The following is a 22,745-nucleotide window of genomic DNA, read 5'->3' as shown; positions in this document are numbered from 1 at the left end:
TTTAACTGTATTGTAAAATGTACAGATTTTAATTATATAAAATGTGTTACTAATTAGTTGTTTTTAAATGTTTATAATTATTTTTAGAAAATTGTATATAATTAATGTTTTGAAGTGACCTGTATGGTGGGTGGAACGTAGCAGTTAAAAAAAAAAAAAAAAACTTAAAAAGTGGAAGTAAATAATTAAATGATGTTAAATATTTAACATTTTAAATTGACACCCACATATTTTAGGCTTTTTCTTTTATTAAAGTGCTATTTAAATATTTTTATTTTCAATATTAATTCATATATCTATTTAAATTATGTATTCATTGATTTAGTTAATACATTTTTAAATAAAAAATTTAATAAGAATAGCAGTTAAAACCCAAAATTTCTCGAAAGTAATTTTTTTTAAAGACGGTAAATAATTAATAAAGCCTGCTTTTAACCATTTATTTAGCATTTTTTTAAGATGTAATATTGTCAGATTCCACCCACTGCAGAAAGAAAAAAAAAACTTTTTAAAGTGCACTCGTACTTTATCTTTTTCACTTTTATTTTTTCTTGCTCACTCAGAGTTTTCTTTTTTTAAAAAAAAAAAAAAAAAAACGGGATCTTCTTAGTTATTTGTTGTATGATTGGATAAATAAATCATTTAAAGATAGTTTCGTTTTACATTTTATGAAAATTATGATAATGTCATAAATGGTGTGTTTGAGAGAGTGTACAGAGCTGAGCGCGCAGACACACACGCACATGCACACACAGGCGAGTTGTGTGTTTGCTGCAGTGTGACAGCAGGTGATAAATCACCCGTTCATACCAGCGCAGGCAGAGCAGATAGCAGTGCTATTATTACCAGGTTCTGTCTTTTCTCTCCCCCTCTCTCTCTCTCTCTCTCTCTCTCTCTCGCTCTCACTAGACCTCCCTTATTCTCTCTCTCTCTCTCTCTCTCTCTCTCTGTCTTTCTTTTTCACTGTCCACACAGCGCTGCCATGTAGGGAAGCGATGCAGCCTGTTTCACCATCCAGAAAGAATGTGCACTTGACAGCACAGATTTCCTCTCTTCTCTCTTCTTCCCTCCTTAGCTCTCCTTTTCTTAATCTTTTCTCTTCTTAAGCATCCTCGCTTTCCTGTCCTACTCAAACATCTCTTGCCATTTAAGTTTTCATTGTGCAATCACAAATCCTGTCCTGTCCTCCTCTTTTTTCTTTGCTCATCTCCTCTTTCTCTACGTTCTCTTTTTTTCTGTCACCTCAATTCAATTTCTGTTTTTTGTCTTTCTTTTGCTCATTTTTTCCCCTCTTATGATCTCGCTCATTCTAACTCTCCTAGCCTACCATAATCATTTTTTCTCTCCTTCTTTTAAAAAGACATACTCTGAATGCATGTTAGTCTATTATTGCTTTCCTTTCTTCTGTTTTTCTACACTGGATCTTTTTTTCCCTTCTTCTTCGTCTCTTCTCTTAAGTGTCTTTGTGTCAGCAATGTTTTATTGGCCTGAAGGTTACAAATCACATTATTCCTCATTTCTCTCTGCTCTCATGTGTTCTCTCTCCCTCTCTCTCTCTCTCTCTCTCTCTCTCTCTCTCTCCCTCTCTCTCTCCTTCTGAGTCATGCACTTGGATACAGTGCATGAGTGTGTACAGATGTTGAGCTCCTTTTATAGTAGCTGTTTATTCAGACGCAGATCACCAAAACAGAATGAAATGAGAATTTTTCATCACAGCACCCAGGTGTGTACAGAACTTCTAGAGAACTTGCAGAAAATCTAAATTTAAATCCGTCTTGTGTAGTATCTGGAGTGTGTGCAGCATTTCAAATGATTCACTGATTAAGAGATTCGTTAAAGTTTGGAACATTTGCAGCAGCAGTTTGTTTTTAGGTACTTGTAGCAAATCTAATGTTTATTCGTGACCGTATTGCTAAGATCAGATGAACGTTTTAAAGTCAGTGCAAGCCTTGTATGTCTGTAGAGAGAGTAAATTCGCACTTCCTGACCAATCAGAATGGAGAATTTAGCCAAGGGTGCCTTCACATCTACAGCCTTTAGTCAGTTAAGATCAAGCTCTCATTTGTTTTTCCTCTCGGTGCAGTTCGGTTCGTCTGCCCTGAACACGTTTATCACGTTTAGGACCAAAACAAGCAAAACTACACCTCCAGAAATCAAGGTGGTCTCGATTCGAATCATCTCCCAAACTCTGGTGTGGGCCACTTGACCAATGTATGTACCTGATGGATCTACCATATAACGTAGGAACACATTTTCTGATCGATGCTCTTTCCTTATTTTTATTTCTTTATATACAGTACAAGATTACTCAAGGTGTCCAAAATACGCTTTTGAACAGTTGACATTGAGATGTAGAGTATCTGCTACTTATGATCTGTAAGTCCTTCATAACGGCTCTTATCTAAGGTGCTGTTTGTTAATTGGTGATTTCTGTGGATGGTAACCCTAAATGACCTTCGCCTCTGCAAGAGCGGTACTTTTTGGTCTTCGTTTCAACATGGTGCTTGATGGGTTTTTGCAAATGAACTTGACGATACGGTTCTTGTAAGAAATGCTCCAGAAAGGCTGACGTTTGTCTCTTATAATAATAACTTTCTGCTGCTGCTGTTGTCAAAATTAAGTTTTGGGACAGTGGTGGCAGAAAGGTTACAGCTCTGGATTAATGATCGGAAGGTTGGGTGGTTGAAGCTTCCTGGGATATGCGGAAAAAAGTTAATTTCACCGTGCTGTAAGGTAGACGTGACCAATAACAATACTGAATCTTAATCATAACAACCGACTGTTGTTGTTAATTAATTACCTAATGCCGTATGTTATTTCGTAGTTTTGAGTGTCAAAAATAAATTGCATGTATCGAATTGATATAATCTTAGAGGTTCCAATGCATTAACATACTGCCCATTTTTAGTTTTCAGGCTGTATGATTTGCCTTAAGTGGTAAACACAAGCAACGCAATAAACAATCCCCTAAGTGACGACCAACCCGTGTAGGTTAATCTCCATCATGAAATTCTCTCTCCTATGTCACAGAAACATGCAGGGGTTCACACCACACTAGATGCTTTTTTCTGTATTTACTTTTTTGTTCCTATGACGGAAACATCTGACCAATATTTGGCTAGAACGTTCTCACGGGGTTTGAAGTGACGCGTTTTGTTACGCTTGGAAACGGGGAAACGCTGCCACCTTCACAAGGTGTGAAAGCACCCTAATGGCAGATTCATCAGCTGATCACGGCTGCAAGGTTTATATTAATGCAGGGTCATTTTCCTAGTAGCAAATTAAAAAAGGTGAGAGAATTTTTGCTAGCTTTCAAAGTTCTTGACAATTTTTGGTACAATGTATTGCTACAGACGGTCAAAACTTCACCATTACAAACTGCGTACAAACGTTCCAACTGCTGCAGTTTCTCAAGACGTTTTTGATCACGCGCCACATAAAAGGCAGCTCGTTTTTAGAGATTTTTATTTGCTCATAAACATCATGCGTATTAATTTAAAGATTAATAAGTATGATGTTTATATAAAAATAAAATCTTAAAATTGTAGCAAAATCAGCATAAAATGTAATCTTAAATCAGGATATTTGTAAAATCGCGATAATTGCAGATTCAAAATATTTATCGAATCAGGATCCGAGTATCATGATGATATCGTATGGGGTGGTGACGGGTGATTCCCATCCCTTGGCTGTCTTGGCATTGGTTTGGTTTGGACCGTGAGGGTTATACTTGCGTACTAGTGATTGTTAGCAGAACTGTGGCAAGTCTCGTCTAATCATGAGTTGAAATCGTGACGGTTTGGGAAGATCTGTGGTCAAAAAGTGGCAAATCGTAGGTCCTGAATAAACAGCTAAAAATAATCTCCCCAAATGTTTGTTTAGTCTTTGATTACATTTCAAATCTGAGTGCTTGAAAATTTATTTTTTTCCCTTTGGGAATAATAATAATAATTATTATTATAAATTTTTTTTTATATATTAGATGGTAATTATTAATCCTAATAATGGCTCTTAAGTTTTCTACAATTTTAAGACCAGGATAAATTTAATGATGTGTGACGCAGGAAAGTGTTCAGGATGGATGACTTTCTCAGCAACAGCTGTGTTTACTGTAGATGCTGTAAACGGCCATGTTGATGTTCTTTCTTTCTTTCCTTTTTTTTTTCCAGGCTAAGTTTGAAAAATTTGCAGCTTAACGTGAAGAAAATAGAGAGGCTTGTGTGGGAACATTTGTGTACAGCTTTTTATAGATGCAATAATGTATACATTATAATAATTGTTTTTATGACTATACTATAAATGGATTTAAAAATGGCGGAAAATGGATCACACCGATTCCCTGTAGTTAAGTTAGTTAAGCTAGTTAGTTAAGCTTCTTCGTCAGATTTCATGTATCGGTGTGTTCATCATGAATAAAGACACTATTCAATGGCACACTTGACCAGCTGCAGGTTTTATATGTCAGGGTGTGTGCTTTGTGTGTGTGTGTGAAAGGAAAGGGCCAGGTGTTGTGTGTTGTGTGTTCCGCCCGTGTGCACCCGTCGCACTGCTGACTTTTCCTTCTCAGCGTCATGTGTTGAGGCCATTTGCTCTTAATTATGCATGAGCTCCTCATGAATATTTAAAAGACGCCTGAAAATCGCCTCATCGCTACAGAGGTCTGGGGCGAGACGGAGAGATGATGATGGAGTGAAAGGAGAGAGAGAGAGAGACAGAGAGGGAAAGGACAAAGTGAAAATGTTTATATTTTTTTGTGTTTTCTTTGAACGTGTTATGATCGAGTGCTCGAAGTGGAATTCCACTGACTGTAAAGATCTTGATAGGAGCACGTTCAATAGCTCAGCGGTTAAGAGTTTGTTTTGGCGATCACAGGGTTGTGAGTTTAAATCCCAGGGCCGGCACTCGTTCTGCACGCCTGCACTCACTCTTCTGCTGATTCCATTTCAGCTTGCTCACCTTTTGGCTTATAAGAACGTCTGGTCTGAGCTGAGCTGAGCCGAGCTGAGCTCACTGCTCAAATTTGAGGAAAATAACTTCCAGCATGGATTAGAAGAAGTCATGCAATGTAGTTTGACACATTGATGGGGAAAATCTTGGATTTCACAATTGTAAAATACTTCCTTTGGGCGAGACAGCTGTGCTCATTAAAGCATGTTTAGTTTGCTGTTTTAGAGGATTAAATGTGCATGGTTGTGATGGTCTGATACCATGCTCGTTTAGTTCTACTTCTGCTAAAATAATAAAAAATACGACTACAGCCCTATGTCGTAGTGCTAATGAACAGCCATACGTTAACAGATCGTTGCGAGCAGCAGCATCGTCCCTGGTGAGCAAGCCGCGGGCGACAGTGGCAAGGAAGCATTACCACCACCTCCTGGACTGGAGCAGAAGATTGGAGATGAAATTCTCCAATATATCTCTTCAAACATAAACAACACAAGTTACGTTTTAGCATGTAAATGATTTTCGGGTACTTTTTAATTTGCCATTGTTTTATAATATTTCATAACGTACATGAAATAAAGCTGCTTACAGTACATCACTTTGGTGAAAATCATAATGCCCTAAAATCTAATTTTATTTAATCCAGAATAAGCTCTTATCAGAAGTCCTTGCTTTAAATAAAAATTGTAAAAAAAAAAAATAACGTACCAGCGTATGTTAACATTAGACGAGTATATAGTGAAGCTGGAAATGCCAGTGAGAAAGTAGAAAAAAACAAAAAAAATTCGATGATCTTTACCCTAAAAATGTCAAATAGGCCTACAAGGACTAAACGACCGCGATGCACGTTAATGGTTATGTTAATTAGAATGAGATAAAGCATACTTTTTTTTTTTCTTTTTTTTGGGTCTCCTGTAGCAAAAAAAAGGCAGGCATGTCGAAAACCGTCAGTGCAAATGTTGCAGTAGACGCTCGTCCCGACTGCAGAATTGCTTATTATTACTACACCCCCCTCAACACTCCTTAAACCTAAAATATGGGAACTGCTCATAGGTTTGAGTTTTTGGTCCATTTAACTCATATATTGCTATTTAGTTTAAATAATAATAATAAAAAAAGTAAATTAAAAGCACTAAATGTGTATCGCGCAGGAGTTAAAGTGTTTATATCTTAATAGAGAAGAAAAGGTCCGTGATCCGTTTGCTTTTCTAAATCTCATTTGGTTTTCAGCCGGTTGAAGTGAAGGAAGCGAGTGCGATGCGAGTGCTAAATGAATGGAGGTGAAGTGACACACGAGGGCGGGACGGAGAAATGCAATAGCCCTGGCTTTCAGACACTTCCTCCATCTGAAGGCTTTCTACAATCATTAAGCGATCACTTGAGTGCATTCTGTCTCTCACTCTCACACACACACATCACTTTCCATGCTTTTGATGTCTCTCGCACTCTTCCATCAGTTCGTTTAAGCGTGCTTGTTGTCTCGTCCATTTCCTCGCCCCCCCTCTTTACACTACTCTCTGGAGTGGAGTCCAGCCAGCCAGTCAATTAACTTCACGCGATCTCTCATGTTTTTCTTTTCTTCTCTCTTTCTCTCTGTCAGGGTTCTCAGGATGCTATGGGGGCTCAGGATGGCCTCGTCCCCCCACCGTACTCGTCCTTCCCCCCTCCTCCTCCTCCGCCGCCCCAGAACGGCTTGCCGCTGGACTTCGGAGGCAGCGGTATTTACCCCGCAGGGGGCCAGGGGCAAGTGGAGGCGCCGGCAGGGATCGCCAACCCCCCCTCAGCCCCCAGCGCTCTCAACACACAAGTGAGTGTTCTCACACGAGCTCGGAGCATATGGTGAAGTTGGGGACTGTTTGGATAGCTGCCCCCTACACAAGCGGCTCTGGAGGGGGTGGGGAGGTGTGTTGGGGTTGATTGGGTCTTTTACACCTGTTGGGGAACATCAGGGTTGGTAGACAGAAGCGTCAACGGTTTAACATTCGACCCAATAAGCATTCTTCCCCCTAATACAGCAAATGTGCCTTAACCTGATCATAGAAGTAGATAATCTATTCATGCTTTATTGACGTTTGTTATGCGCACATGCTTGCGTTCTAGGTCTCGTGCAAATGCAAAGTAGAAACTCAATAAAAATCCAATCAAGGGAAAGAAATGGATGTTAAGTGTTGTAGGAATGTTCCAGTAAAGGTTATATACAATTATAATTGCTTTTAGATGTACTTGTTCACAGTATTACAGTGCCGATGAAATCTCAGTTCTAATTATTTCTATAATAATTCATCTGGACTTGCAAATGTTCAGCATAAACTTTATACAACTATTTAGTCTCCAGTTCCAACGCTTTATAGCATATAGTTATAAAAAAATAAAAGTATGAATCTTGAGTTTCTTTTAAAACGAGATGTTTGGAAGGAGTCTCCAGTGTCAGCGCTTCTGTATGCTTTCAGCTGAAAAGAACATTTTCAGGGAACTAACGTCCCAAGAAAGGCTGATGAGAGAGCGTATGTGTATACGTTCATGTCAGCCGATAAAGGAATTTAATGCCTAGCGGACCTTCTACTGCATTTAATTTACCTAAATAGGCAAAAAGTTCAACAGGTTGCTTCATAATTAATAATAAAAATTCAATTTCTGTGAAGTAAGTGTAATTCTACACCTTGGCACGTTCTGCTTTTTGGGAAATAATCACCTTTTGAGGCAGTAACAGTAACGCAGCTGCAAGTCCGGACACATCGCACACGTACACACCGGCTCACTGGTGATTATTTTCCTGGCTCGGCATGCTCCATCACGTTCTATTCCTTAGCTCGCCGTCTCATGATGTAGTACTGAAACAGTTCCGTGACCTTAAAGTGAACTCAATGTGGCGGCGTCCCAGCTTTCTTTTCAATTCACGCTGCCAAGATGCAATTATGAAACAATTCCTCTTGATTTTTAATTCATACAGCCTACATTACTTTTTTTCCTTCATGCATAATCATTTTCTGCTTTTATAACGCAGTACTATTATTTTCACCTAACGTCTTGATTGTTTCAGCTGTGGGCATTTAAGGCAGCTCATTTTGTGCTTCAGTGCAGAATCTTTTTAAAAAGAAACATGGTGCGAATGTTGCAATTGATTTTCCCTTTTCCCACTTTCCTTGGTTGAAGAGAATTATGGGATTGTAAGGCTTAACCTTTGCTGTTTTTTTTCAAAAGGGACACAATACAGGAAAGTTAACGATGATGTTGGGCAAGTGCATCATTTTGATGCGTTAAAATAATATGATTATGCCTCATCTCTCTCTCTCCCTCCTCGTCTCCCCCTCTGCAGTTATCAGATGGGTCCCCCCAGGCCGAGGGCCAGTGCGTCTCCGCCAGCGGTTCAGGAGTGTCCGGGACCGAAGACTCTGCAGATGGCAAAGTGACCCCAAAACGTCTCCACGTCTCCAACATCCCCTTCCGCTTCCGAGACCCAGACCTGCGCCAGATGTTTGGGGTACGACCTTCTTCTCTTCTCTCCATCGAAGCCCTTCACGATTAGACCCCCTCATGATTTTAAAGCGTTCTCTGTATTATCCCCCCCAAAAAAATGTGGCCGATGGAGTTTTGTCGCAGTATCGCCATGACAACAGTTTGAACTGCTGTTCAGAGAGGCATAAACAATACAGGTGTAAGAATTATTGTTAATAATCGAGCAAAATGAATATCCAAACACTCTGTGCAAGTGCTCTGTTTTAGACCTTTTTGCTAATAAATCTTAACACGCTCTGTGATGTTGAGTTTAACATTGGATAGCAGAAAAAACTGTTTATAAAATCATATTTGGTTATTATAATTCTTTATGGCTTGTATTGTGAGCAACTCCCACAACGATTACGTAATGCACTGGTGTTCAACCCAGAGGAAAACGCGAGTCATTTCCAAAAAAGCGTTGAAACATCACCATGGCCATGCCGGTAAAAAAAGAAAAAGGTTCACCTAACAGGGCTTTTGTTTCAGGCCGCATAGGACGTTTTCTGGCGCAGTAAGCAGAAATCGAAAGGACAAAGAAAAAGGGGTTAATGCAGCGAGCCCAGAACAACACTGCCCCCTTGTGCCGAGTTGTCCTGCTGGTAGAAAAAAATGCAATATGAAGTGTCGGGTGGGTGGTGGGGGTGACTGACTGACTGAAATAACGAAAAAAAAAATTGTAATGATGACTATGGTAGTATGGTCGTCTTCCAGGATCTTTTTTTAACTACACTATACATGATTGGCGATCAGTAAATGCATAAACTATATGTTTATTGTCTATTATATCACTAGTCTTGGTACTGGATGTTGGAAATTTCCTCCGTAATCAGTAAAGTGTAATATAATCTCTCTCTAAAATAAGTTTTGCTAATCTGTGAAATCTAAAATACTCTGCAAAATTATACAGTGTAAAAATTTGATGTGGCAGGTAATACAGACAGACAAAGTCATATGATAAAAACTAATTCATAATAGAAAATGTTTGTATTAAAAAAACAAACGTTTCAACCCCTTTAGGATAACTCACACTTTCAGTCTAAAGAATATAGGTACATTTACAGGCATATTATCGAGAGAAAGTAATAATTATTATTATTAAAATTTATTGATTCTTCTCAAATATTATATGTCTCGCTGTACTTAATAATGTCCACAGTAGTCCTTAAGGGGTTAACTCGTTCTCCTGGAGCGTGAAGGAAAAATCCCTGTAATGCGCTATTCATGCTGTATCAAATTGAGTGACACTGCTGGTGCTTAGCAGTTGACCTCAAACCATGTATCATTCTTCCATTCACTTACAATCACAGAGACCCAGTTTCTGATCCTTTCACTTTTTCTTTCTTCCTTCCAGCAATTCGGGAAGATCCTGGACGTGGAGATCATTTTCAATGAGAGAGGCTCTAAGGTACGAGACCTACGCAGTGATTTAATTTAATTAAATAAATTTTCTTTCATTGCCTGAGCGTGTTATATAAAAAGACCCCAGAGTTTTTTATAAAATTGCAGCTCGCTTTTTTACGTCATATACAGGCAATGCACGACTGAACTCCCACTCTCTTTAACATACACACACACACACACATTTTCTCACAGATCTTTTCCCAAATAGTCTTAGTATAATGTTAGTTTTGCTATCCATATAAAATTATGATTGCTGCCCAAACTGTCTGTGAAATATAATTGTGATCTGGCTTGGAAATATGTGCATATAGATGGAAAGATAGATGTGTATGTAAGTTTATGTAATAATCTATAAAAATACATTTATGTGTAAATACTTAGCAGGGCTTCAGGCAAACATAAATCTTTAGGAAACCAAACATTTTTAGCTTTGTTAGCATTATTTAATAATGACTGAATACTGACCGAACACTGGGGGGAGTTCACTTTAGAACTTTTACTGCATGTCTGTTATCAAGAATAAAAAAAAAATCATAAAAACAAATTTAAGATACAAAATTTAAGGGTTAAGTTTAGTCTTTAGTTGTTTTGCAGTTCACTCTTGTTTTGCGTATCCAAGAACATTCACTGTAGTATGACCGTCTGATCAACAGACTTATGTTAGCGAGCGCTCTCTTATTGACCGCAGCCCTGCTGTACTATCTCGCGCGCTGCAGTGATCTCATGCCAGACAGACAAACGCAGCAGAGCCTCGAGTCTATAAGAGGACCAGATATAAAAGATCACTGCTTTTTTTTTTTTTTTTTTTTTTTTGAGGGAATATACTGAATAAAACTAGTCGCAAAATAAAAGCTTTACGCGCGTTGGTGACTATTTTAGCCGCTGTCTTGAGCCCAGCTTAGCTAGCACTTTTCCCCCCAATCCAGAAAGATTATACATGCTTTCTTAAACATATTTAGCGCCATGCTGATAAAAATTATTTTTTGCTCAACAATATTTTTATTGATTTTAAACAGGGATATAACAGGGTAAACATGTAAAGGTACAATATACTGTAGATTCTATGACCCCCTTATAAACCCTATAGCACCCACCCCTCCCTGACTCCAAGCCAGCTTTACATGTATAAGAAAGGCTAGACGCCAGGCATCTAAAAAACAGGAAGAAAAAAAATATATATATATATATAAATATATATAAATATATAAATATATATATATATATAAATATATATAAATATATATATATATATATATATATATATAAATATATATATATATATATATATATATATATACACACACACAATATATATATATATATAAATATATATATATATATATATATATATATATATAAATATATATATATATATATGGAGCTGGAGGTTTTTTATTTCTGCATGCAAAAAAAGGGAAAAGAAAAACAAACAGACAAACAATTAAATAAGAATGGAATCAAACTATAAATGTATATGAAAAAAGCGAAGGAAGTGCCCCCACACCTGCTGAAATTTCAAGTCTGAATAACGGTGCCGATATAATTTTAGACAAAATAAACAATCAAGATATGATATCATATTTCTTAGGTTTCCATATGGTGACTATGTCAAGCAGTAGGTAGGATAATCAGTTTTAATATTTATGGTATAAATGTAACCACAATTTATGCCAGGCCACTTGAATTTTACTTTTAGTATATAAAAAAAAATGCTGATATGGCTGGGTGATAAGATGATATGAGTATTGATGTCATGATAAATTATGCCACAACACATCGCCCCCCAAGCAGGAAGCAGCCGGCATTTTTTTATTTTATTTTATTTTATTATTTTTTTATATACATAAAAGCCTGTATCAAATATTCTAGATATTTAAAATATGACCTTTATTTTATGTTTAATCATATTTTTGATACTTTAATATAAATCCGTTTTGTGAACGTCTTTTTTTATACGGCATTGCTGTGTTTGTTTCTGAGCAGTCATATGTTAAAGAAATTCCCTTGCGAGTCACGCAATGTTTAAAAAAAATCTGCAGTTCATGTTATTACGAATCTTACTATTTACAGACTGCAGTGCGTGAGAACCTTACGTAAATTAATATATTAAATTACAGTAGTGTATTGACATGTGGTACTAATGTTGAGTTAGATTTTTCTAAGTCATTCAGTTATTATAGGGCAAAACATAATAACACAACAGCGTGACTATTACTCTGATTTGCGCCTGGTGTCAGAGATGTTTGTGTTCCGCGTTATCTTTCACACACCATAATCTATTATCAGCCCTAGTCGTCGGTAATGCAATAGATACCCGATTACAGTAACTTCTGCTTCAGCGCTGTCTTACTGCACACGAGGCAGGAGAAATCGCTTCATTAGATTAGTACAACTGCGCGCAAGGAAGCGGAATGAGATGTATCGACCGGCTCTTACGGAAGAATTCCTCCAGCTAAATGTAGCGGTCGTCCAGGTTCTGTTGTGCAAAACCGTTGTGCTGATTGAGCCAGTTTACTGAGAGCGAAGAACTCAGTCTGCGTATCGAACTTTACCCTGCACGGGTGTGTGTGTGTGTGTGCGGTTCGCGGTGCATCCTGCTGATGGAGAAAGAGAAGGGTGTTTTAAAGATCAACTTGTGCTAATGGCTGTTTAAGTGCTCTGTTGTACAGGGATATCGGATGCATTAATAAGCTGGTGTGCTGGCTGGAAGAGTGCAAATGAAATCCCTTAAATCGCTCTTGAGTCACCGTACGACTGATATGAAATTTCCAAGGAGTTAACAATGATATTTAGTGATGTAATTTTATAGATTTAAAATACAAGGGCTATAAGGAAAGTAATGCAAAAGTGGGCGTAGCATGTTAATTAATTGACATAATTGGCAATTATTATGTAGTACTTGTGTACAGAGGAAAAGTCACTCTACCAATATATGAAATTTGAATGACCTGTGTCATAATAATAATAATAATAAAAAGTTATGCACACCTTTGCACCATTTTCGGTACAACGCGAGTACTTTAACCTTTGAATATTTTTTTTTCAATGCCATCAGTGTGGACAAACCTTGTAAAAAACAGCCTACAGGGGGAAGGGAATGAAGTTGAATTAATAACCCGTGAGCACCCAAGTACAAAAATCGTTCAGCTACCACCCGGCCGCGTGACCTCTGCAGTCTGTGAAGGACTGTCTCAAACATTTTTGTCCATAACACAAAAATGTATCATTAGTAGCAAGCACAGATTTTCTCAGGGGGGTTGTTTAATTTCAGATGACTTCTTTTTGAATTATTATTATTAAAAAGTATAAAATATAAAAAGTAAGTGTATAAAGTATTTTTATTAAAACAAACGTAATTAATTCATTATATATACTTTGAGTGAAATTTCTTTTTTGCATATGATTGTCACTAATATATATTTGCACTAAATGTTGTGAAGCACCTGCCAAATGAGTCCCTTTTATCATTTAGGTTAAAGCAGCTCTAAACACTGTTCTGTCACTTCAGCTTCTCTTGAATTAAATATGACATTCAGCTTGTTCTGCTTCAGAGAGAGTCAATTTGTTTTAAAATAAAACTGTTACAGCTTTACTTCTAACTGTTACAAAGCACTAGAGCCTTCTTCCAAAAATGTAAATGTATAAAACACCCCATGAGAGAAAACTACTGATCAAGAATTGTACACACTTTTTAATCCTTTTAGGTACAGCATCTATATTAGATGGTAATGTGCGAGCAATGTTCAAACGTAAATGTAAAATTCACTACTAAGAATTTTAAAGCTTTGTTATAATACCTGACTATTGATTATAAACATTTACTTTCATGTTTCATGTAGCTCAACAGTTTAAAATATCTTCTCTTTGACAAACAGACTAAAATGTGTACATTTACGATCTTTATGATAAATTACATGATCCTCTCTGTCCTGGCTTTATCATCAGTCTGTCTCTTTGATGCTCTGCAAGTTGTTTTTCATCACTTGTCTCCTGTTGACGGGTTTCGGACACAGCGTTCTGGAAGACAGCGTCCCTTGCTGATTGTCCTCTCTCATTGATGCTGTCATTGTTGTCCCTCAGGGCTTCGGCTTCGTGACGTTCGAGAACAGTTCGGATGCGGAAAAAGCCCGCGAGAGGCTGCACGGGACGATAGTGGAGGGCAGGAAGATAGAGGTGAGCTATTTGTCTTGATGATCATGTCTTTGTAATCGGTTTGTGCTTCTCTAGTCCAGCTGTTTGCATGGGTGTTGGGGTGTGTGTTTGTGTGGTTGTGTGCGTGCGTGCGTGTGGGTGGGTGAGAATGTGCCTGGTCTGTATGGATGGGTTTAGCATGCCTGGAGAGGAGAGTGTTTGGCATGTTGTCTTCAGAAAGCAGCTGCATGGCAGATTAAGTCGGACATGTTTTTAGGAATGCGTTGGGTTGGGTCCTGCCTGCTCGGTTTGGTCTCCACTGCTGCTGGGCTGGAACAATCTGCGTTATGAAGCACGCACGCAGACACGTGCTGATAATCAGTCACTAAAAAAGGGCTTTATCTAGAATAACGACAGCTTAAGTGTAGCTGTCTCTTATTATGGCCAATTTTGAATGGAACAGTATAGTCAGAAATGAAGTGTATCATTTTACAATTGATCAGCCAAAACACATTTAATATCTAAAGCATTTACTTTTGCAGTTGAGCTAAAAGGCTCAAAGCTAAAAAGATCAGGGAATCACTTTCTAAGTAAGGTGACAGTTTCTTATAGAGAATCATTACTGGTGACGAGACACGGATTCATGACTACGAGCTTGAAAGTAAACGGCACAATATGTAACAGAAATGTCCTCAATCACCAACCAAGAAAAAGTGCAAAAAGTCAACTATTAGCTGGAAAATTAATGCTTACGGTTACGGTAAAAGGGTTCTACAATCAACAGTTCCCGTTACAGTGAGATGCTTAGTAAGGAGCTGAAGCCTAAGCTTCTGATTAAATGCAGAGGACTGCTACACAAGGGCATTGTGAACTTAAATGACAATAACCATCCCCCTATCATCCTGGGCCCGTTTTCACAAAGCTTCTTAAGCCTAAAAGTTGCTCCTAGTAAGGAAATTCTAAGAAAATTCTTAGTAAAGATAAAAATGATTCATGAAACATCTTAGCCCTAAAAACAGCTCTTTAGGTAAAAATTATTAAAAGCATAGAGGAGGACTTTTAAGAGGCTTAAGAGTTTCTATAGCAGAGGACATAATGGTGGAAAGAAGAAATATTCTCCAAACACTGAACGTAAAACGTCTGTGTAATTTGGTTTTCTTGTTGTTTTACTTTACCTTCCATCTCTCTTGGATTGTTGACTACATACCCATCCGAAAGTGCAACTTAAATAGACTCACCTCCAATCATGTAAATTGGTAAAAGTTAAGCTATTCTGCTCCCATCAATCTAAAATGGATTACAAGTAATAAAATCGGTTTGGTAAATAAATGTAAGAACTTTAATATAGTAACTACTGTGTGGAAATTGGTTGCTTTAAAAGTAGGCTGTTTAAATTACCTTTAAGATATTTAGCCTAGAAACTTTGCTCAAAGTAGTCTGTGGTCATGATTATACACTTTCTTCATATACAACTATATGATTTTACTGTCTGTTTTATTATGCAGAGGTCAGAAGTTAATTTTTCATCAACCAATTACAGTTCTTGAATTGCTGCATCATCCCTAGCGACGGGGTCAACTGCACCTCCTTATTAAGATAAAGGTTTTTGTACTTTCCTTACCCAGAGTTGCTCTAAAAAGTTTTCAAAGTCACTTTTAGTCTAGGACTCCCATCTAGGACTTTTTAAGCTAATATATGAACTCTCTTAGAGAAATCTAAGAAGCTTTGTGAGTACGGGCCCCGATCTTGCTCTATCCGACTTTCACCTGTTTGGTCCCCTAAATGCAAACCTATGAGGACTTAGAATCACATCTGATGAAGAAGTGAGGACAGTGGTGCATTCGTGGCTTGCAGCTCAGCCTAAATAATTTTTTAATGAGGGAATATGATCAGATTGACAGATGGGCAAAGTGTATTGAAAGGCAAGTGGATTATGTTGAAAAATTATGCATTTATCATCTCTTAAAGTTAATTAAAATAAATTCTACAGCCAGAGTATGGGTAATGTTTGACTCACCCTTGTATAATGTATATCCTGAGGCAGTTAGTGTTGCGACAGCAGGCGATTAGCATTCAAACAGTTTCTAACATCAAACAAGCTACAATGTGAGACAGCACACACAAAGTTGTTCTTCACTCCGCCTGGTCTATTACAAAACCTATAGCTTTTTTCAATGATTGACTGCATGTAACGGATGCTAAGGTGTTTAAATGTAGTTAGGCACTTTAGGATAAAAACGATACAACGATCAGCACATGGCTGCTTGCATGTTTTATGTCTGTGTGTTTTTTTTTTTTTTTTTTCAAGCATGCAGAAAGAATGTGTGTTTTAGTCAATCATGTTCCTCGATTTGACCCGTTTCCTGCTCTTTGCTTGTCACAGCACTGCGTCCGTGATTATCGTTTTTAAACCGTGAGTGGGTGTCTGTCTCCCCCCTTTTTTTTATCATTTTCTAAACTAGCGGTATATGCCACTGATTTTTAAAGCTCATGAATGTACATGATAATTCCTGTTCACTGTCGCAGGCAGTGCCATAACGCTGGTTGGTTATTCATTTTGCCTGTTTTGACTCTTCTTTTTTTTTTTTTGTGGACTTTTTTAATAGAGGGTCGTCTCTTGCTTGAAGTGTGTGAAACCTTCTTCGTCTTAGTGACCTTTAAACGCATGTGGACTGTGTGTGTGTGTGCGTGTGTGTGTGTGTGTGTGTGTGTGTGTGGAAATGGATTCTTTTTCTCTCTTCTTCATAGACTCTCATGATTTTAGGTTGTTCACTCAAGACGTCAGCGCTTAGGAGCGTATCGGCCTTTTTTTTCCCTTTTTGAGATCACCAGAATGTTTTGCATGGTGTATTATTTTTTCTGAGGCTGTGTGTAGTCTTGTGTTTGGGGCACTGGGAGAGGGGGAGATACTTTAGTGATGGCGGCTGAATCTGTCATTTGTCTTTTAGAAGTGGTGTAGACGTGTTTTTTTTTTTTTTAAGTGCATGATGCCTGGAGGACTCTCTATAGCTCCCCCTAGTGTCCATGGCTGCTTGTGTTGGCTGTAGCTGGCATGGGTTTCAGACACTCCCCCTTCCCCCCCTTGCCTTAGCCATCCATCATACCCTACCCACGCGGCTCATGGGGAGAGGCCATGCTCGCGTCGAAGCTGGGTTTTGTTTCTGCATGACTTTTTTTTAATCTTCCTGCTGATTGCTCTAGTAGAAAGTAGTAGAGTCGAAGTTTTATTTTACTAGATGTTTTCCTGAACAAATCATCAATTCTTTGGGGGGGATAAACAGGCTTAAACTTTGGGTTTGTGGTTTAATTTATGACCAATGGCATGTCCTCTTTTTGATTGAACATTGCATTTTGTGACAGCATTTTCCACCACTTCTTGTTTATTTGTATAAATGTTTTGGGGGAGGGTTCAAGAGAGACAGCTGAAATCTTCATATCTGCTCTTTTTCTCTCTCTCTCTCTCTCTCTCTTTTCCCCCTCTTTCTTTTTTCCCCTCCTCTTTCATTCATCGCTCTTTTTTCCACAGATAAGGTGCCGACCCAAAATTAGAAGCGTTTCGTTCTGTTTCCACTGTTAATCAGTGTTCTAGGATACAACCATTTTAGAACAAATTGTGCACACAAAAAAAAACAGGAGCTACATATATTATGCTAATGCTAACAAATTATCCTTTGAGCACTTAAGCTCACCTCAGAGGGCATATCAAAAACTTTTAAATGGGAACAGATGGTAAAAAAACACAAAAGAAATTAACTTCCTGGATAATAAAAAGGTTATGGTTAATGTGGAAACTGCCCTGCTAGCATGAATCAGCAGGAAATACAGGCTGTGTATTTAATAGTACAATTAAGTTGTTTTAAATTATCTAATTACTCTTACACTGTCTTGCCTGTTTTTTTAATCTATGTAATAATGAAATAATAATAAATAATCAATTGTTGTGGTAAATGTTTTGTGTAGAGAATTGTTATAGTTACTAAATTGTTTTTTACTGTTTTCTTAATTTCTTGTCACTGAAAATAGCTGTCTTCCTACCCAACATTTAGCCTAGCATTCAATTTTTAATGCCATTCACCACAGAAAGCAAATGCTGAGATAAACATTTTCTAGCTCCTGAGCAAGTTTCATTTCTCTGCAAATGCCTAATAGTTAGGAAAACACAACAAGCTAGTCAGATAATATTTGCCACAGAAAAGATTTTAAAGGGAATCCTGCTAGCAAATAACAGACTTTAGGCTAAAACTGGGGAAACTAGCTAACTAGTTAGCATAATATTTAGCATGGGTTTCATGTGGTAAATACATTTGGAGAGAGCACCATGTTTGCTAGCTAATTTTAGCATTTTCTAGCCGACTAGCACTTACCAAAATGGTAGCATACTATGACTGATAAGAATTTCTAGATTCTAGAAAATGCTTTTTGGTATTGTGTTAGTTCTTACAAAGGCAACGGCACCTTTTCAGTGAAAATAGCTCAACACAGTCTTTTTCTTTGTCAGTCTCACTCTCTCTATATACTCATCCATTATCTATCTCTGTCTGTCTAGCACTCCTCTCTCTCCCTTTCTCTCATACCCTGATCAAGCCTTTTTCCTGTCTATTTTACCCATACCCCTGTTTCAGCCCTTCATGTCACCGTCTGCACTCCTCTATTGAATGATGTCATTTTGCTTTCACCCGCTGCTCGTAAATGTCCATTAGCTGCATTCATCTTTCTGTTTTCATCACTATATTCACCCACAGTCATTTGTAGAGTCTTCCTTCCGCCTCCTTTTCTGACTCAAGGCTGCTATCTTCATGCATTTTGATCATGTATTTATGTGAAAGCACTGAATTATTCAGTGAAGCAAGCACTTCAAGCGCTTTAGTCACTTCATCCTGTAAACGAGACTAACACACTGCCTGTTTGTTTCTTATCCTCCCCACATTTCAAACCTCAGACGGTGACCTGAAATGCATTCATTCTGAAACGTTTACTCACCTGCCGTCATTTTATTCCTTAAGTGCTTCTTTTGCTTCCCTGGGTTTTCTTTCCTCTTCCAAAATTCATTCATTGATTTTTCTCTTGCTCTCTTTCTCTCACTCTCTCTCAAACCTAAATATACTCTCATTATTTGTTATATTAGGCATTTTTTTCCTTTGGCCATTAGACTACTCTGTTCATATTACATTTTTTTTTTTTATCCTAAAATTTTTTTCTTTCTGTTTCCCTGACGACTTCTGTGTTGTTGTTATTGTTATCGTTGTCAGTCTCCACGGTAACCGCTCGCGTGTCGTCATGCCGTTTCCTGGCACATGGTAAGTGTGTGTATGTACGGCTTCATTCCTGAACCACCCCACAAACTCCAAACTCAACTTCCTCCCCTTACACACACCCTCATTCTCCCTCACCGCCTGCTAAAACCCACCTGACCTTCTCTGTGGTCTTTTGCTCTATTTGGTTTCTTTTTTTTTCCCACTCACACAAAGTGCGATGCAAGCTGCACAAGTTTTCATCATGCGAAGGTCCATCTTTAAATCTTTCGTTTTTTGGGGGGCAATAATGCTAACTGCAAGTGAACATCCATAACTATGCTGCTTGCAAGACAAGATTACGGCGACCACAGCTTTACCCATGCAAATAGTGGAAAGGTTTGAATTGCATGAAAATGCATAATAAACTATAATTAATCACAATTATTTACCCAAAAGCAAAGCAACCTTCTGTTTTACATTTTTTACATGTATGAGGAGAGTTCGAGTCAAACCGGAACTTTTGACTGTGAAGAATAAAAAACAGTTATGAGCGTCAAAATTAGCTTTATTTTTCTTTATAATCCCCTGCTACGCTAATACACTTATCCCAGTGTTTCACTAGTGCTTTTACGTTTTTTTCAGTACACCTAAGCCATGATCATGTTTGAAATGCCAGCCTCCAAGGATCTCCTTTAATGACCCAGACTTGTGGAAATGTCTTGTAGCGGTGTCAGGACTATAAGGAGGAATCTGCAATATACAAGTGGTAGTAGTGAATGAATGTGTGTAAATTTCTTACTGACAGATCAGACAAATTATCTGTGGATTTTGAAGGATCAAGCTTTCATCTCACTGAATTTTTACGGGAACAAGTGCAGTGTCACCTTGGCAGAGATCGTCATTCACAGACGTACAGCCTTCTTAAAAATGTTTGCAACATTCAAATCTTTTACTGCCACTTAGAGTCTCATCACTATACCGTGCTCGATGTCTTCTGTCAATTTCAATTGTTTTTTTACGCCTTTGTTTACCGAAAAGGTCATCACAAGTCCCAGTTTGACTCGGACGCCCATCATATTATGTCTACATATCAGATGTATATAAAATTTTAAAATAGGAATAAATATTATTGGAAATTGATGTGCCCAGATGGTATTACCACCAAGAAGAATTTCATAACATGTTGAAATGTTTGATTCTTCTTATACCACAGTGATTTGCCCATAGTAAATGTGATTTTATTTATTGAAGAAATAAACATTGTAATTTTTTTAGGTACATTTAATGGTGTGTAATATCTGTGAATTAGTTCTAATCACTATACTAGTTATATAAAACAGTCACTCCCTCACTTTCTTTTGATGACTAGATAGATAGATACTTTATTGAAGGAAATTCTAGATATTAAATGTACGAAATAAATTCCAGATTATGGCTAAGCCTGGAGACTCCTTTTATAAAGGTCAAATATTTCTTTAAAGAAGGTTTTTTTTGACAGTTAATTATTAAACATGGGTTATGTAGCACGCTTACTATACTAGTCTCTGTTAATTGTTAGTATAAAAATAATACTATATTGTTAAGGAGCGCAATAATATAAATCTTGCAGCTGTAATAAAAAGTTAATCCTCAACTTCTGACTAAGAACTAAGAATTTAGCATCACTCTGTTTTTTGCATTGAAGCACTGTTTATAATCTTATAGACAAATTTTGTATTTTATTAATAAGAACTAATTGTATTTTACTAATAGGAATTAATTCATTCATAAAAACAACCATAAAGAACCCTGTTAATGTGTCTTAAATCCGGTTACGTAACTGTTCAGCTGCCCAGCTTTAACGTGGGTCGCTTTTCAAAAGCGCAGTTCGGTTTTTAGAAACCGCTGCAGCAGCTATTTGCGATGAACCCGGTGGGCGTCGTGCCATCGTGTCTTCCACATTCGCACGTTAGCCGCCTCTCTGAGTCGAGTCCTGCTGCGATGTTTTATTCAACACAGTGCTAGATCTCGAACAAAAAGAGAAATCTTTTATTAAATTACAGCCAAGCCTCACGTCTCGACCACCCGCCAAGGACCACAGGCTACTGACAGAAATGATGTGCTCTCCACCTCCTCCTCCATTTCCCTTTCCTTCCCCCCCTTCCCCCTCTCCCTTTCCATCTCTCTCTCTCTTTCTCTCTCTCTCTCTCTGTCTCACTCTCATCAACATTAACACATAATCACTCCACCCCCGCACTGACACGGCTGATGAGATTCTTCCAATAAATTCTTTCATCCCCCGCCCGCCCCGTCCATTTCTTCCCTCCGTCTCTCAGTCCGTCTGTCCATCCTGTATGTTCTAATGAGCTCTACACATCAGCGAGTCGATTTCTCCCCAAAGAGACATTGGGGATGTTTTTACCCATCATCCATCTGCCCAACTCTGCCAACCGAGGAGCCGGTGAAGATATTGATTATTGTGTAGGATGAGAGTTGCGTACTCCCTACCCCCCTCTACACACACACACACGCGCGCACACATACACACAAACGCACTCTGATTCTCTCTCTCTCTCTCTCTCTCTTTCTCATACACACACACAAACACACACATAGTGAAATTGTCTCTCAGGCGATATTGCTCCCCTTATATTCACAGAGGGGTGATTTCTGTTTTTATTTTTTATTTTTGGCTTGTGTTTTGATCTTTCGTGTGGATGTGTGGATGTGTGCGCGCGTGTGGTGTATGATGACGGTGTTTGCATATTGGTCTTTGGTGTGTGACGGATCAGTGTCAATGCCTGCCAGTGTTTGGCCTTCATGATTTGATTTGTTGTGTCATGTGGCATATGCATCTCTCTCTCTCTGTCTCTTTCTTTGTCTTTCCCTTTCACACTCTCTTTTTTTTGGTTGTTCCTCACCTTTTTTCCCCTTTGTCGCTAGCTCTCAGGAACCAATCACATGCTTCCTTCTGACACACTTTGGCATTCAACTTTATTTCTAAATAATCTGTTGCTCTTTTTTTTTTCTATGGCATTCTTAAGTTTTTTTTTACTTCATGTACGCCCTTCTTTCTGAATGTGCACTGCGTCTTTCTTTTCTGTTCTTGCATCTCTTTCTCCCCCTCCTCTCTCTCTCTCTCTCCCTCTCTCTCTCTCCTTTTCTTTCTTTCTCTCTATCTCTGTATTGAAGCGTTATGAAAAGGGGGGTGAGGTCTGGGCTGCGAAGTGTTTTGATTGGTCCATATGCTGCATCCGATGCTTGCTGATTGGCTGGCGTTTGCTCATTCTCGGTCGTCTACTGAACCGTAATTGGCTGAATGTGATTGCGCTGAATGGTGTGCGTTTTCTGAATCTCATCATGTTTGAATCTTCGTCCCTCTCTCTCTCTAACGCTCTCCCTCTATTTCTTTCTCCATATTTTAAAAATGGAATGCACTGTTTGTTCCTTTGCTTTAATGCCGATTTATTTTTGTTTTTTTTGGGTGTGTTTTGTTCATTGACTCTGTGTTGGTTGATCAGTGGGAATGCCATGCATGATGGGAAAAAAAAATCTTTA

At 38.1% G+C, this 22,745-nt stretch overlaps 1 protein-coding gene across 6 annotated transcripts in view; it reads left to right on the top strand.

The window, feature by feature from the left end:
- Positions 1-22,745, top strand: part of LOC128526272 (RNA binding protein fox-1 homolog 2-like) — a 64,130-nt gene that overhangs the window by 28,797 nt on the left and 12,588 nt on the right. For all 6 annotated transcript variants that reach the window (XM_053497958.1, XM_053497957.1, XM_053497956.1 and 3 more), the window contains exons 3-6: positions 6,545-6,751; positions 8,261-8,425; positions 9,794-9,847; positions 13,924-14,016. In XM_053497958.1, coding sequence (XP_053353933.1) covers positions 6,545-6,751; positions 8,261-8,425; positions 9,794-9,847; positions 13,924-14,016 — 519 coding nt within the window. The remainder of the gene's footprint in view (positions 1-6,544; positions 6,752-8,260; positions 8,426-9,793; positions 9,848-13,923; positions 14,017-22,745) is intronic.

The sequence above is a fragment of the Clarias gariepinus genome, chromosome 6 (genome assembly GCF_024256425.1).
Source record: "Clarias gariepinus isolate MV-2021 ecotype Netherlands chromosome 6, CGAR_prim_01v2, whole genome shotgun sequence".
Taxonomy (NCBI): Eukaryota; Metazoa; Chordata; class Actinopteri; order Siluriformes; family Clariidae; genus Clarias; species Clarias gariepinus.
The sequence above is the reverse complement of the archived record's forward strand: the minus strand, read 5'-3'. Positions and strand labels throughout refer to the sequence as shown.